A 16,276-nucleotide genomic window follows, 5' to 3' on the forward strand; every position below is an offset into this window, starting at 1 on the left:
TTTAAGAATGATTTTCAACACTTGACCTTCAAGAATGATACAGTATAGTCAACACTTAAGAATGTCACTGGTTCTTTCAAGAATGATACAGTATAGTCAACACTTAAGGGTGTCACTGGTTCCTTCAAGAATGATACAGTATAGACAACACTCATGGATAAAGTTTAAAAATGGCTTGAGTGTAAAAAGTAATGTTCAATCTTAAACAACACAGCTGTACAGCTAGATGCCTGAATTAATAAAAGACTGTACTTATGATAAGTATGACAATAAGAGTGAAGATCAGAAGCCACAGTACATCAGTAGCAGTATTTCTCAATGAGACACAAGACAGTCAAGTTGGAATGAATAAAAAAGTATGAATCTAAGTAGCAGGTAAGGTTCATTTAACTCTTTCATGATGGGCTCAGTACAATATACATGAGATAAGTATTTATACCATAACTTCTGATGTAGTACGTGTATATCTTCAAAAAATTGTTAAACTTCTAGTGAATATTGCAAGTCTTTTGTACACAAAACATCAGGTTTTTTATGAGTACTTCTACTACAAATTTGTTTGTGAAATAATCAAGTCTGTATAATTGCTAACCTGAGTGTGAAGTGATTTTCATGTTGTGATTAAAACAACTGTTCTTCATCCCAAAAATCTTAAATATTATTTGTGTTATCTCTACAACCCCAAACAGATCTGAAACATTTGTTTTCAATAAAACTTTATATTCTCTTTGTTATTTTCTCTAACCTAACTATGTGGGGTCTGTCTATTTAACGAATCTCAAAACCACTATAAAAAAATTAAGTAATATAAATTATGCTTTTTTCATTCTAAAATGACTACAAGTTATAATACAAAACAAAATGTTTAATCTAAATAGCTTAAATGTAACAAGATTATACATTTATCTATATAGTTTTTATATTGATTTCCAGCCATGCACTTATGTTACTGCATGTAATAATATAAAACTGAACTTTATTCTTCAGAAAGTGACCTGTCTTGACTGCATTTTAGTAGACTAGTATTTTGTAATATACAACCACATTATGATTATTATACATTACAACAGGTATAGATATTATAACTATTTAGAAGTATATTAAACTTATGTTTCTTAAAACATAAAACAGTAAATAAATACATATAACAAACAATTATATCTTCTAGTTATAATAAACCTTGTGCTGCTTGCTGTAAATTGCTGGGCCTTTTCAAATTTCACATGTGGAGGATATGATACAGAATTTTGTAATTTTTTTATATATATATATATATATACATTTGAAAAACAAGTAAAAAAATTATAAATAACTCTTTTGATACCATTTAATACCACATTAATTTATCAAGTTTAGTCACTAAGCTGTATTGTGCCTAAAAAAATATTCAATTTCGAAAGCAAACTAAAGACACAACCTACCTTCTCGGTTTTGAAAGAACAAGATAATTTCATAACATTTTAATATAGCTTAGAAAGCCACTAGTTGGACAGTTTGAACTTTCAATTGGTTATTCATATACTGAATTAAGTGTGTATAAGGGACTGTTTTCTAAAATGAAAAGAGGTGAGTTATGTTAGATAAGTCATATCTGTACAAATATAAGATTCTCATTTTACATTCTAGTTTGACAATACTGGTAATTTGAGTTCCTAATTCATACAAAACTACAGAGTTAGTACTTTGACAACACAAATATTTAATTTGAACCAATGTTTCATTCAATATACCATTTAACACAAAACTTCGATATTTAACATTTTAATACTTACTTTTAACTTATGAAATTAACTAATATATAACACTAAAATTTGAATTATTGTCTTCAATTTGATATCAAATTTACTGACATAAATTCATACAATAGCAGTTCAATAATATTTTGTATGCAAGTCAAAATGGCTTTTGACTCGTGATCCATTGTGATAGGGTTAATTATGAAATCAATAGTTACAAATGATGCAGCTAACAAGTTAAAATAAAAGTAGAGAATACTCTATAAGAACATAACTATAAACCTACAGTAGGTAATGGAGCATCTCCACATTAGAGTCTGTTCAAATAGATCACTGTTATAGTTAAAGCCAAGGGAATATGTGAGGCAAGTCAGGTTATTATTTGAGCTGAAGTTGAGAACAAACAAATATTAGTTGAACCAGTAGAAATAGGTAAAGCAGATTTATATATTACTGTGTGTCTATAGACAGAACAAAGAAATATTAGTTGAACCAGAAGAAATAGGTGAAGCAGATTTATATATTACTGTGTGTCTATAGATGAACAAAAGAAATATTAGTTGAACCAGAAGAAATAGGTGAAGCAGATTTATATATTACTGTGTGTCTATAGATGAACAAAGAAATATTAGTTGAACCAGAAGAAATAGGTGAAGCAGATTTATATATTACTGTGTGTCTATAGATGAGTTAAGTGTGTATATGTATATATATATATATTACTATGTGCCTGATAGATAGATATGGGATGCCTTTTAAAAGTGTTAAATATAAATGAAGTAAAGCAGTTATATCTAAGTATGTTGAAGAAGCAGATATGACTAGCAGCATAGAAAAAAAGCAGCTGTAGTATAATAAAAGGTGTTAAAAATAAGAAGTCTTAATAAATTAAAACTGACTAGGAAGTGTTAGCTGATGGAGGTTGAACATAAGCAAGGACCTATTACAAGAATACAGATACACTTGTGGGAGAGAATGGTTCTAATAATTGTACAATTAAATATAAGATGGTGCAGTCAGACCTCATTAAAATACACTCAATTACAATAAAAGCAGCTTAAAAATACTACAAAGTCCCTTTGAAATGTCACTGACATCATTAAAACAAAACACTTACTAGAAAACCCTGTTTAAACAAAATGATTTTAAACAAAACAATAAGTTTTCATCTGTACACATTTATTTTACAACACAAGCTGAAAACCATAAAAGGACCAACAACATAAGATAACTGCTTCACACTATCATTAGATGGCACAAGATGCAAGTACTTATACCTTAATACAATGAGTCAAAAGGAAACTTCCCAAGAAGAAGCCACTGTTTTAACAACAAATGTTTTGCAGGTTTAGCATGATTAGCAGTGGACAATGTTGAGCAAGCATTGTTAAAATGGTTTATCAATCCATATTTCATGAATATTCTGCTCATCAGGCCTGTTCTCCAAGCAAAATCAAGAGGAAGCTTTTAAAGTCAGGAATAGTTGACTGCAATAGTCTTGACACAGCATCATCTTTAAATCAGTGTGTGACCACACTGCTGTTGTCAGCAATGACATGGCTGACGATTCAGTGTCAACATCATTCCCAGTGCTAGTCAAAGGCTATGCTTCAACAGATATTTTTAATACTGTGATGCCTGATGAGATTTTAACATTAAAAAATGAAGTCTCTTTGGAAGGAAAGTAAAGCCAAGAAAGAATCACCATGATGCTGTATTTAAATATGTATGGACCAAAAAAGCTGCAGTGTTTTAAGAATCTGACTCTCTATCCATTGATCATCAGGCCAACAGATATGCATGGATGAATAGAAATTTATTCAGTGATTGGATACACAAAGAAATTTGGAAGTTCAAACATGAGAAAATCCTCATATTTGCAAACAATTGTCCAGCTCACCCAATCATAGACAGCCTAAAGTTGATAAAGCTTACATTTCTCCCACCAAATACAACATAAAACTGTAGCAGATGGGCCAAAGCATGATAAAAAATTTCTAGAGCACTATCTCAAACAGGAAATGCTGGCATCTCTTGTTTCTGCAGAATGTCTACCAACAATCAACAACAAAGATGCATTTGGTATGCTACAGTAATTGTGGCAGAAAGTTACCAAGTTGACTATTGTCAACTGCTTCGTATCATCTGCCTGTGCACAAAATACCACTGGTCTTAACGTGGAAGGAGAGATCAATGCCAGTACTGAAAACAACAATTCCAGTACAACTTCTAATGAGGTTCCCAATGAAGAAGTTTGCAGTCTTTGGGAAAGTATGCCTTGAAACTTTGAGTTGCCCGAGATGTCCTGCAGATGAAGAAATTGAAAGTTATGAGTTGCCATCTAATGATGATGCTATTGTTTCCATATAGTGGAAGAACAAAACAATGAACAGATTAAGAGTCTTCATTATTCTTCATCAATGCTGAAGAACTGCCTTCATATTAATTACATAGTAAACCTATGCTGTTACCTCCAGTCTCATGATAATGTTCAAACAACACAGACTGGCGACACAATGTTTTCTATGCTGTGTTCATATTGCCATGGAACTTAGATTATAAACTTTATTATGCAAGATTTTGCCTTTTCAAGTAAAGTAACAAATTCTGTCTCAATGTACTGATGATGCAAAACCCTCTTCAGTTGGAAGTATTGTTCAATTGTTTGTAGTTAAGCACAAAGCTACACAATGGGTATTGAAACCTGGTTCCTAGTGTTGCAAGTCTGCAAACTTACTGCTATGCCACTAGGGGCAGTTGGAAATAAAAAAGTTTAATTTTGTGTGACATGTACTTTTCTATGGATGTAAAAAAAATTACATTGTCAGGCACTGTAATTATGGAACACATTTGTTTTTCATGAAAGCACCCTATAGTGGTTTAATCAGTTATAATGAACTTCTGTTATAACAAATTATTTTACTAGGCCATTTCATTTTTATTATAATGAGGTTTAACTGTATTAATAACAAATACACTTCTAACACAGACTCTATATGAGTGCCAAAAAAAATAAATGTTTAAGTAAGGCATAATACAGGAGGTAGTTGTCCTTATTAAGTAAGGTATTATATAGGGTGGTAGTTGTCCTTATTAAGTAAAGCATTATATAGGGTGGTAGTTGTCCTTATTAAGTAAAGCATTATATAGGGTGGTAGTTGTCCTTATTAAGTAAGGCATTATACAGGGTGGTAATTGTCCTTATTAAGCAAGGTATTATATTGGGTGGTAGTTGTCCTTATTAAGTAAGGTATTACATAAGGTGGTAGTTGTCCTCATTAAGTAAGGTATTACATAGGGTGGTAGTTGTCCTTATTAAGTAAGGTATTATACAGGGTGGTAGTTGTCCTTATTAAGTAAAGTATTATATAGGGTGGTAGTTGTCCTAATTATGGTAAGGTATTATATCAGGTGGTAGTTGTCCTTATGCTGTTCCTGTACGTGTTTCCTAAAGTGGATGGAAAAATAAGGTTTGGTATTGAGTTTAAATACAGCCAAAGTAAACGACATATGCCCATTACCAAACATAACTCTTCTCACACAGGCTCATTTGAACTGATGGACCATATAACCATGTGAACACATTTAAGGTCATTATAGTTCTGATACTACTAATTTTTAGTACAGCAAACTTTTAGTATAGATTACAAATCTTATACTTAAAAAAAGTGACTTTTACTGAAGTATTTTAATAAACTAAAACAGATTATCCATGAACACTGTCTTTTTGTTTTTCTAACTAGTCCAAGTACAAAGTGAATTTCATCTTAAGATAAAAAATACTTCATCTAAGAAATTTCAAATTTTATTTGCCTAATCTCTAAACCCTCTAAATACATTTCAAATGTCTTTATAAGTAAAACTTTATATTTTACCTGTTATATAATTCAATGGTGAGCTATGCATTAATTTGCTGAGTGACTTTGCTGGACTATCAATTTGACATGATTCAGAGAGCATTAAAACAGTAAGTAGAAACAGATTTAGGTTGTTTTAATCCTAAAGATATTTAGAATAAACAACTGTAGTTTTCTGTTATAACATGTAATCATTCTAAAAATTAAAAGAAAGTATTTTTTCTTTTTGTATGTGTGGTTGTTACAAGGTCAGTCAAATCAACCCAGTCCACACAAAACTGGGATAGCGAAAATAAAAAAAGTGTTACAGCAATGATTTGTATTAATTTAGACAGTTTTATAAGTTATAGAAATGAAATGTGAATAAATGTATTTCTAACCTTAACATGAAAATCACCTTGCATCTGGAAGAAGTCAACCCTCAGACTTTATATATTCACAGGTAAAGCTTAATAAAAATAATTAATTTAACAATATGATTTCTTTGTGTACATGAGACTTTTAATGCATGCCATATTGAGTGGTGATGAATTTACCACATTAAAAATTATAGTATGGATACTTTCATGGCAACCTGTTGATCAGACAATTAGTCAAAATGACAAAGCAAATATAGAAAGAATTATGAACAAAAAGTCCAGTTTTTAAATAAACAACTAAGAGGTAATATGCATCTGGAAAATTATAAGATTTATTACTAAAAGTAATAGTTTTAAGTTACCCAAAATTTTAGTTTCTATTAACTCTAATGCATCAGATGCAGTTGTATTGCATCTATTTTATGATAATAGGGATAACCTGAAAATATGTGAAAGTGGACAAATCAGAAAACCTGAGATGAATAACTCACTGAATAAGCAAAAAAAGTTTATCAGAATACATATTCAAGATTAGAAAACTAATCACTGCTTTATGATTTTTACAGTAGTATATTGACCTAACTGTAAAATGGTACTGTAGAAATAGAGTAGAAGACTTAATTACTTAATCACTGCTTTATGATTTTTACAGTAGTATATAGACCTAACTGTAAAATGGTACTGTAGAATTAGAGTAGAAGAATTAATTACTTAATCACTGCTTTATTATTTTTACAGTAGTATATAGACCTAACTGTAAAATGGTACTGTAGAATTAAAGTAGAAGACTTAATTACTTAATCACTGCTTTATGATTTTTACAGTAGTATATAGACCTAACTGTAAAATGGTACTGTAGAATTAGAGTAGAAGACTTAATTACTTAATCACTGCTTTATGATTTTTACAGTAGTATATAGACCTAACTGTAAAATGGTATAGTAGAATCAGAGTAAAAGACTTAATTACTTAATCACTGCTTTATGATTTTTACAGTAGAAGACTTAATTTCTTAATCACTGCTTTATGATTTTTACAGTAGTATATAGACCTAACTGTAAAATGGTATAGTAGAATAAGAGAAGAAGACTTAATTACTAAATCACAGTTTTATGATTTTTTTACAGTAGTATATAGACCTAACTGTAAAATGGTATAGTAGAATAAGAGAAGAAGACTTAATTACTAAATCACAGTTTTATGATTTTTTACAGTAGTATATATACCTAACTGTAAAATGGTATAGTAGAATTAGAGTAGAAGACTTAATTACTTCATCACATCTTTATGATTTTTACAGTAGTATATAGACCTAACTGTAAAATGGTATAGTAGAATCAGAGTAGAAGATTTAATTACTTAATCACAGCTTTATGATTTTTACAGTAGTATATAGACTTAACTGTAAAATGGTATAGTAGAATTAGAGTAGAAGACTTAATTACTTAATTACTGCTTTATGATTTTTACAGTAGTACATAGACCTAACTGTAAAATGGTACTGTAGAATTAGAGTAGAAGACTTAATTACAGCGTTATGATTTGTACAGTAGTATATAGACCTAACTGTAAAATGGTACTGTAGAATTAGAGTAGAAGACTTAATTACTTAATCACAGCTTTATGATTTTTACAGTAGTATATAGACCTAACTGTAAAATGGTACTGTAGAATTAGAGTAGAAGACTTAATTACTTAATCACAGCTTTATGATTTTTACAGTAGTATATAGACCTAACTGTAAAATGGTACTGTAGAATTCGAGTAGAAGACTTAATTACTTAATCACTGCTTTATGATTTTACAGTAGTATATAGACCTAACTGTAAAATGGTATAGTAAAATTAGAGTAGAACACTTAATTACTTAATCACAGCTTTATGATTTTTACTATAGTATATAGACCTAACTGTAAAATGGTATAGTAGAATTAGAGTAGAAGACTTAATTACTTAATCACAGCTTTATGATTTTTACAGTAGTATATAGACCTAACTGTAAAATGGTACTGTAGAATTAGAGTAGAAGACTTAATTACTTAATCACTGCTTTATGATTTTTACAGTAGTATATAGACCTAACTGTAAAATGGTACCGTAGAATTAGAGTAGAAGACTTAATTACTTAATCACTGCTTTATGATTTTTACAGTAGTATATAGACGTAACTGTAAAATGGTATAGTAGAATTAGAGTAGAAGACTTAATTACTTAATCACAGCTTTATGATTTTTTTTACAGTAGTATATAGACCTAACTGTAAAATGGTACTGTAGAATTAGAGTAGAAGACTTAATTACTTAATCACTGCTTTATGATTTTTACAGTAGTATATAGACCTAACTGTAAAATGGTACCGTGAGAATTAGAGTAGAAGACTTAATTACTTAATCACTGCTTTATGATTTTTACAGTAGTATATAGACCTAACTGTAAAATGGTACTGTAGAATTAGAGTAGAAGACTTAATTACTTAATTACTGCTTTATGATTTTTACAGTAGTATATCGACCTAACTGTAAAATTGTACTGTAGAATTAGAGTAGAAAACTTAATTACTTAATCACTGCTTTATGATTTTTACAGTAGTATACAGACCTAACTGTAAAATGGTACTGTAGAATTAGAGTAGAAAACTTAATTACTTAATCACTGCTTTATGATTTTTACAGTAGTATACAGACCTAACTGTAAAATGGTACTGTAGAATTAGAGTAGAAGACTTAATCACTGCTTTATGATTTTACAGTAGTATATAGACCTAACTGTAAAATGGTATAGTAGAATTAGAGTAGAAAAGTTAATTAAAAGAAATTACTATTAATATTTATGTGCTGATGAAAAATTGTGAAGTAATTTGAGGCCTAGATTATGATGTTAAGAAAAGATACAACATGCGTGGAGAACAAACTAGATTCACGTTATACATTTGTTGTAGATTTTATCATTAGTAAAAACACATAGCAGAATAAGTAAAACATTCTGTTGGTAATATGTGAGAAAGATATAAAAAAAACATTTATTGGATGCCAATGATAAAACTTCTCTACATTTAAAGAATGCCAAGCTTAACTATGCCACTTCAGATGCTAGTTATAGACACTTCAAGATATTCATTGACATTGTACCTAGAAAGTAAATATATATTAATTGTTTCAGACTATTTAACCCAGAGTTGGAAACTAGTAGTGGCTAATCATTCAACTGACTGCCTCATTAATTGATTACAACCAACTAATTGAATGGCACAATATTCCCACAATCATGATACATAGAAAGAAATAACAGAAAACAAAGGTCAGAGAAAGGTTCTACCAACCAGTTGCTTTTTCCTTAGTCAACAGTTAAATATCACTGACATTGGCAGATAACATCAGTTACAAGTCATAAAATTATAATTTAATATGGTTCACTGCCCACAGATCAATACATGATCTCCTTGTGTTGTAGTTACTTCCTGCATTTTAAAACATCCTTTCATATTTTATAAAAACATACTTAAAATTATAAAAGTTACAAATTTACTTTCCCATGAAAACACTTGATCAATCTATGTGCTGTATAACAGTTATAAATACAGATTATGTTACTTCCAGTAACATAGCTTGGAAATTCTGTTAGTCAAGTTTCTAATTTATTATGAATACCATACATCAAACAGTAAACCGACATATCACGTTACATCAATGCCAAGTGAGTTAACAAAGCATATGGAACATGCCTTCATCCTACAAATTAGCTGTATGGAAATGCTTTCAGTTTGAAGTTTGGAAAAAAAAACAGTTTGAAAACAATATGCAAAATTTATGAACTGGAGGTCAGATATAAAATTGGAACATCATCAAACATGGCCATAAAAACAATTAAGAAAATAATGTTACATTACATAAAATGATAAAAATTAAATGTAAACTCTCATGGGCTTCACTTTCTGTAAACAGTGAAGGGCATGTTGCTTTTCAAAAAATATTCCAGGAAGAATTTAAAATAGAATTATCTGAACAGCCAGAGGGCAAAAACAATAATGACTGTTGGAATCTTTGTGGCTGAAGATCCGATACCATTTTCAGTGGTGGATTATCTTAGCTTAAAGACTGTTAACATTTTGGAACCATGATATGAGATCCTTTCTAAGACTCACTTCAGTACAAACAGAGACAGGTCAAAACTTGACATTGAACTGTTGCTGCCACTTTCAGTGGTGAACGGACTCTGAGATTTATTGAAAGCTATACAACTGTTACTGGACATTTTATAATATGTAAAAATACAATGTAATTTTACTCTTTTCAGATAGTTTTCATCATCAGCAACAGCATCATGAAACATTAAGTGCAATAACTTTTTTTTTTACGCAACACTGTCCATATCATGTTACTAAACAAGGTTTTATCAAGATACTTTACATCACATCAAAGTATTTAAATTCTGTGTGTGAAACTTCCACACAAAGGATTCCTTGTATTACTTCTATGACATAAGCATGTTCCAAATGTCAAAATTCATTAATTTTAAGTTTAAAGAATAGTAGAAATCAGAATTAATTACTAAAGAGCATGGGTACTTACCCATTTCATTATCATCTTCCTCACTGTCATTCTCCTGGGTATAACTGTTTTGATACAAATCTACAGATGACTGTATATTTCCATTGGTTATCATTGGTAAAGTCCTTCCATTCTGGGCATATTCAACAGTTACAGTTTCTCCTTTTCTCAGATCTATGTCATCACATATGTTTTCTGATGTGTCAATTTCTTTATTACCATTAAGCACGTTTCCATTAGAAAGTGCACTGTTTGTTATATTCTTATCTTCTACTGGAGACCTGCGAGTGTTTTTATGTGAACTAGAATCAACATGAACTGTTGGTTTACCACAAATTACTTGTGAAGTAGGACTAACTGATGTCGGGGGAGTTACTGGAATATTTCAGTACACTAGCATGAGAAGTTCTTGAAGACTGAGCTGAGTAGTTTGGACTCCTAGCTGGAGAGCTGCCTTGTGATCTGGGACTTCGTGCAGGACGGACTTCGCTGTCAGTGCCATTAACCATTTCTATAAACTGTCGACACTTCAGAAGGAAGAGTAGGTTTGGGTTTCTTTCTAGAAGTCCTGGATAAAGCTTTCGGGTGGTTTCTGTAGCTTCACCAATCCTTCCAGCTAGCACTAGTTTAAGTATTCCTGTTCAGAATAAAAATAAAAATACAACTCTTAAAAAGTTAAATAAATGGCAAATAAACTAAACCATATAGTTTATCAAAATCTAAATTATACCTAAAATAACATTTACACTTTAAACAAAAATACTTCACTACTTAACAACTGTAAAAAAAACAAAACAAACTGACACAAGAAAGGAAAGTATAATATTACGAGTGTCTAATATAAAGTGACAGTGAGGGGGAGCTTAATAAAAGAGCTTAAAGCTTTATGAAAAACATTACTTTATATTTTGAAAGACATCTGAGCATAAAAACTAGCTGGATAAGTTAAAAAAATGTTTTTTTTTGCATAAAAGTGGGATATTAATTTTGTTTTAACACTTCGTTACCATTATTAGTGTGGACTTGTAAGAGCAAATAGTGGAATTTGATCATCACTCTTGTAACACACCCACATTCCAAGTGGCAGGGCACACTTTATTTCTTACAGTAACAGAATATGAACTACTGATTCTCAGCCCTCTAATCTAATCACTGTTTGGTCCATAAAATCATCACTTACTCTTTAGGTTCTTAATCTGAGAATCTTGTAGGTGTTGAAAACAACAGAATGTAGAAAAGTCTTCTGAACTTTTCTCTTAACTTAAGAATAAGTGATGGGTTCACACAAGTATCAACTGTAGGAGTAGCATCACAAACCTTATGCCATATTCATGTGGAGATATTTTCACATAGTTTGTGCCACGGCTCAGTATTTAACATACGGTTCAATCTCACATTTACTTTATTATAAAGAAAAATAAACTGCATTTTCCTCACTCTCTCTTTTCTTATGTAAAAATATTACAAGTTGGATTATTGGAAAATTATGAGAACTCAAAAACTTTCTTTCATGCATAACATCTCTTTGCTATATGTACTCCTTAAGATGTTGAAGTATTCAAAAGTTACCTTTACATAGCAGTTCTCTAAACAGTGGTGAAAATTTGACAAATGATTATAAACAGTATTCTGAGCACGCTCTATAATACATGACCTCAAACAACATACTGCAGAGTCAACGTAGTCAAAATTACACTATGGATATGTAAATGTATATGTAATGTGAGAGAGATGCATAACTGGAATCCTGTCTTTATATTTAAAATAATTACTCAAATGAAACATTGGTTTAAACATAAATTTAAACATATCAGTGTAAATTTTATTATACTGAATAGTCACCAGTAAATGGTAAAATACAATAAACTGTTTCTTTAAATCCATTTTCAATAATAACATTTACCCTTATATTAGGTTTAGAACTGTGTTTAAACCATTGTTTCATTTAAGTAATTATTTTAAACATAGAGACATGAATCCTATCTAAGCATTGCTCTCATGTCAAACATCAATTTACACGTCGGTAGTGTAACTTTGGGATCTGCAATACTGTCTGAACTCATGTATTAAAGAGCGAGCACTGAGTAATGTATACAATCCGTCATCCATTCTTCGCCACGCTTACAGGAATGCAACATAAATGTTTTTTCTAAACACTTTAGCATCTTGGAAAGTGCTTGTAGCAAAGAAAATCTAATAAGAAAATAAGTTTGTGGATTCTCAAGATACGCCCTGAATTAACTGCTAAGCAACCAACTTCAACTTTGCTTTTGAAACTTTGAGAAATTATGAATATTTTCAAATTTTAAAAATTTGTGTATGTATGTACTTTTATACCAAAATCACACTGGACTGTCTGCTGTGTCATCCACAGGAAATGGAATCCAACATTTTAACACTGCAAATTTGTAGACTGCTGTCTCAACAGGGGATTTGAATGTTTAAAGCAACCAACTTCAAATCAGCAGCTAATTGAAAACTGTTACAAACCACAAACCCAAAGTTTACAGGCTTTAATGTTAACTGTATACTGATCATAGTCTGGTTGGAATACATATATTTTTAACAGTAATACCATAAATTACACTTCTATTTTCTCTAAACCACAAGAAGTGGCTTTCCACTCCCTTCATAAAGCATTCTAGCTTTAAATCTACTGTGACCTGCCCATACAGAAACGAATGGCTGTTTTATTCATTACAACAGCAACAAAATGATAAAACAAAAATAGAATTAAAAAAATAAACCAGTGTTAAAGTTTTAAATCACCTAACTCTTGTGCTCCTACAGTCACATTTTGTAGAGGAATCTTTATTTACAAGTATGTCTCAAGATAATTATCTGCTTTCTGCCTTTTGTAAAGTGATTCATATGTAAGATATGTTTTCAGTGCTAAGCTGAACAATGTAACGTCATGTTTACTCTAGTCTCAGTTAGATGTAGAAGGTTAGAAATGCTAATGTTGTAGGTGCAGTCATGATAGGGTTCCTGTTAAAGATCATGTGACTGGAAAAAATAGTAATCAGAGAATGTTAGAATTCAATCAATACAAAACATGAAAACTGTCTTTGTAGCCACTTTCATTATCGCAGGTTGTTCAATAATTGACAGACTTTTATGTGATTAATCAGACTTCAACAAATGAAAGTCCGAGAATTTTTTTTTTACTACGTGTAGTGTCCTAGATATTATGAACCTGTTGAAAACCAACATCACAAGTATATTCTAGGTCAAACTGAGATGATCTTGAGCAAAAGTGATATTTTACTAACACCAAAACCTGTTGAAAACCAACATTACAAGTATATTGTAGGCGAAACTGAGATGATCTTGAGTAAATGTGATAAGATATTTTACTAACACCAATACAAAATTTTGTGAGAATCATTGTTCTACTAGTCTAGTGGATTTACTCTTGTTCAAAATTGCTGATTATAAATATATAACATATGGAATATTTGGTTCTGGAGAGTGAGCAAAACAGAACAAAAACTACCATCTTACTTTGTCTGTTCTTTATAGACTTTATTTCCTCCACAAATGCCTGGTTTGTACTTCTGGCAAAAGCCTCTGCTGAAGAACAGTACCCATGATGCACCAGATAGGTCTGCACAAACCTTTATAATGACAATTATATATGAATCATACACTTCTCACTGCAATCAACAGAAACATATTTGAAGTTCCATGTATGAAGACATATTTTTACAAATGTTTTATTAATATGTTCCTAATTATAACAACTTCAGTCAGAAAACTGTCTGTATGTCCAAGGACAAAACTGCACCATTAAATTAAAAACTTATAGAAACTTAGCTTGCAGTAATTGTTCCACACAATTGCAAAAAACATAGTAAACAAGTTTTATTTATTTAATTTCATACAAGAGATATTTGGAAAATATTTTTTCTTTACTTGACTTCATTATGCTCTGAACAAAAAAAATTAGTTTGTGAATTTTCTGAAGTTTTACTAGCTCGTAGGACAAAACTCAAAACAGTTCTGAACAAAATAATGCTAATTTGGCTTTGTATGTTAAATACAAATGTAGTTTCATTAAGTTTTAGCCCTAAACTGTCATGCTATTAGTGATGTAATTCCATGTATTTGAGTTTACAAAAAAAGCTAGTGGTTTTTACACACATGATGAAAATTCCTTTTCAACTGTAAAAGCCAGTATAGTTTCCAGTTACTTGGAAGTCTGCATAGAGATTAGAACAAAATGATAAAAACTTAGCTTGGTGACATGTTGCTATAAGAAAAGATTTTTTCAACAGTTTCCATCATGATGACAGACCATTTTTATAAAAAGCCATCTTTCATTAATTCATATTTCAATTTAATTATAAAGTTACAGTATAATAAGACAGGTTTAATTAAATCACTTTCCAAATAGCCATATTACGTTTCATTGTGCTGACATGGCCACTGTATTAGCCATATTAAGTTTCATTGTGCTGACATGGCCACTGTAATACCCATATTATGTTTTATTGTGCTGACATGGCCACTGTATTAGGCAACATTTACATAGGCTTGATAAGCCAAGGTAGCTGCTAGAGTGGACAAAGAAAACCACTGAAATTGAATGTAATATATGTGAATTAACAGGAAATAGGTTTCAAACTTTTCACTCACCCACAAATCTATATCTAACAAAACTTTCTATTTAACAATTTTTAAAAAAGCTGGCTTGCTTATAAATTTGGTTTACTAAACAACTTATTTTACTGTATTTCAGTAACTATAAACTTAGTTAAAACTGTACATTTTTGAACTCAAAATAAAAATAAAATTTACAAATTATGAAATGAAAGCTTTATGGGAAAGTCTTAGAAGAATGTCATAAAGACATAAAGCTCATTTATAACCTACAACAAAGATAAGGATTTTAATTGTTTCTCATAAAACAATATAGTAAAATTGTTTTGAATTTTCAAAACTGCAAAATCATAGAAATATATACATAAAACAAATGTATTTTATTTCAAAAGCTACACAGTCTGTATAAAGTTCTTCTGAAGTATCAAACTGTTTCCTCCACAAGTTTGTTTTGAAATGTAATAAAACAAACCACAGAAAAAATACATCAAATTAACACATCTGATCATTTGAGTCAGTATTATCCTTGAGATATTTTACAAAGTCTCTGTCTCACATTTAGATGCATACACACAGAAACATCATGAGCTTAAGTGTTAAGTCTGTAGTCCCAATATTATTCACAGAACTAAATTCATATGCATTAATTAATTAAAAATTACTAACAGATCTATTTTCTATAAAAACACTGTATTGTCCATCAAATGTATATTATGTACAAGTCACCTTTAACTGTAATGGCAAGTACATGCTTAACTGTTCTTTAACCCTATAAACATGGCATCACCCACTGCTGTGAAACTATATACAGTAATGTTTAGTGCTGGATGATTTAACTGACTAATTATGAGCAATGGATACATCAAAATTACAATTATATTATTTGTCAAAAGGAAAAAAAAAACTAATTAAAATTGGTGTTTTCAATTATTACCATTTTTGAATATTCCAACTATCAAAGCTTTCAAAATATTGCTACTGTGTTTGTTTGTTGTTAACCCCTTGGATTTGGATGGGTCAAAATGCACGTGATGATCTTTTATACAGACTAACATTTGAAATTTAATTAAACATCTTTCTTATCAATATTTTATTACAAGGTTTAATGATTAAATTTTAAAAATGTTAAATAAACTTTCAGTCTTCACTTTTCTGTATCATGACACTTCTTTGCTG

General features: G+C 30.3%; 2 protein-coding genes across 2 annotated transcripts in view; both read right to left on the reverse strand.

Annotated features, from left to right (window-relative positions):
- LOC143231300 (uncharacterized) overlaps window positions 1–10,613 on the reverse strand; it is a 19,646-nt gene extending 9,033 nt beyond the window's left edge. The window contains exon 1 of the mRNA XM_076465851.1: window positions 10,520–10,613. Coding sequence (XP_076321966.1) covers window positions 10,520–10,613 — 94 coding nt within the window. The remainder of the gene's footprint in view (window positions 1–10,519) is intronic.
- Window positions 1–16,276, reverse strand: part of LOC143231727 (ran-binding protein 9-like) — a 165,469-nt gene that overhangs the window by 98,907 nt on the left and 50,286 nt on the right. The window contains 2 exon segments of the mRNA XM_076466344.1: window positions 10,520–11,135; window positions 14,003–14,115. Of these exon segments, the coding sequence (XP_076322459.1) occupies window positions 10,852–11,135; window positions 14,003–14,115 (397 nt within the window). The 3' untranslated portion in view covers window positions 10,520–10,851.

The sequence above is a fragment of the Tachypleus tridentatus genome, chromosome 11, assembly GCF_004210375.1.
Source record: "Tachypleus tridentatus isolate NWPU-2018 chromosome 11, ASM421037v1, whole genome shotgun sequence".
In the NCBI taxonomy this organism is placed as follows: domain Eukaryota; kingdom Metazoa; phylum Arthropoda; class Merostomata; order Xiphosura; family Limulidae; genus Tachypleus; species Tachypleus tridentatus.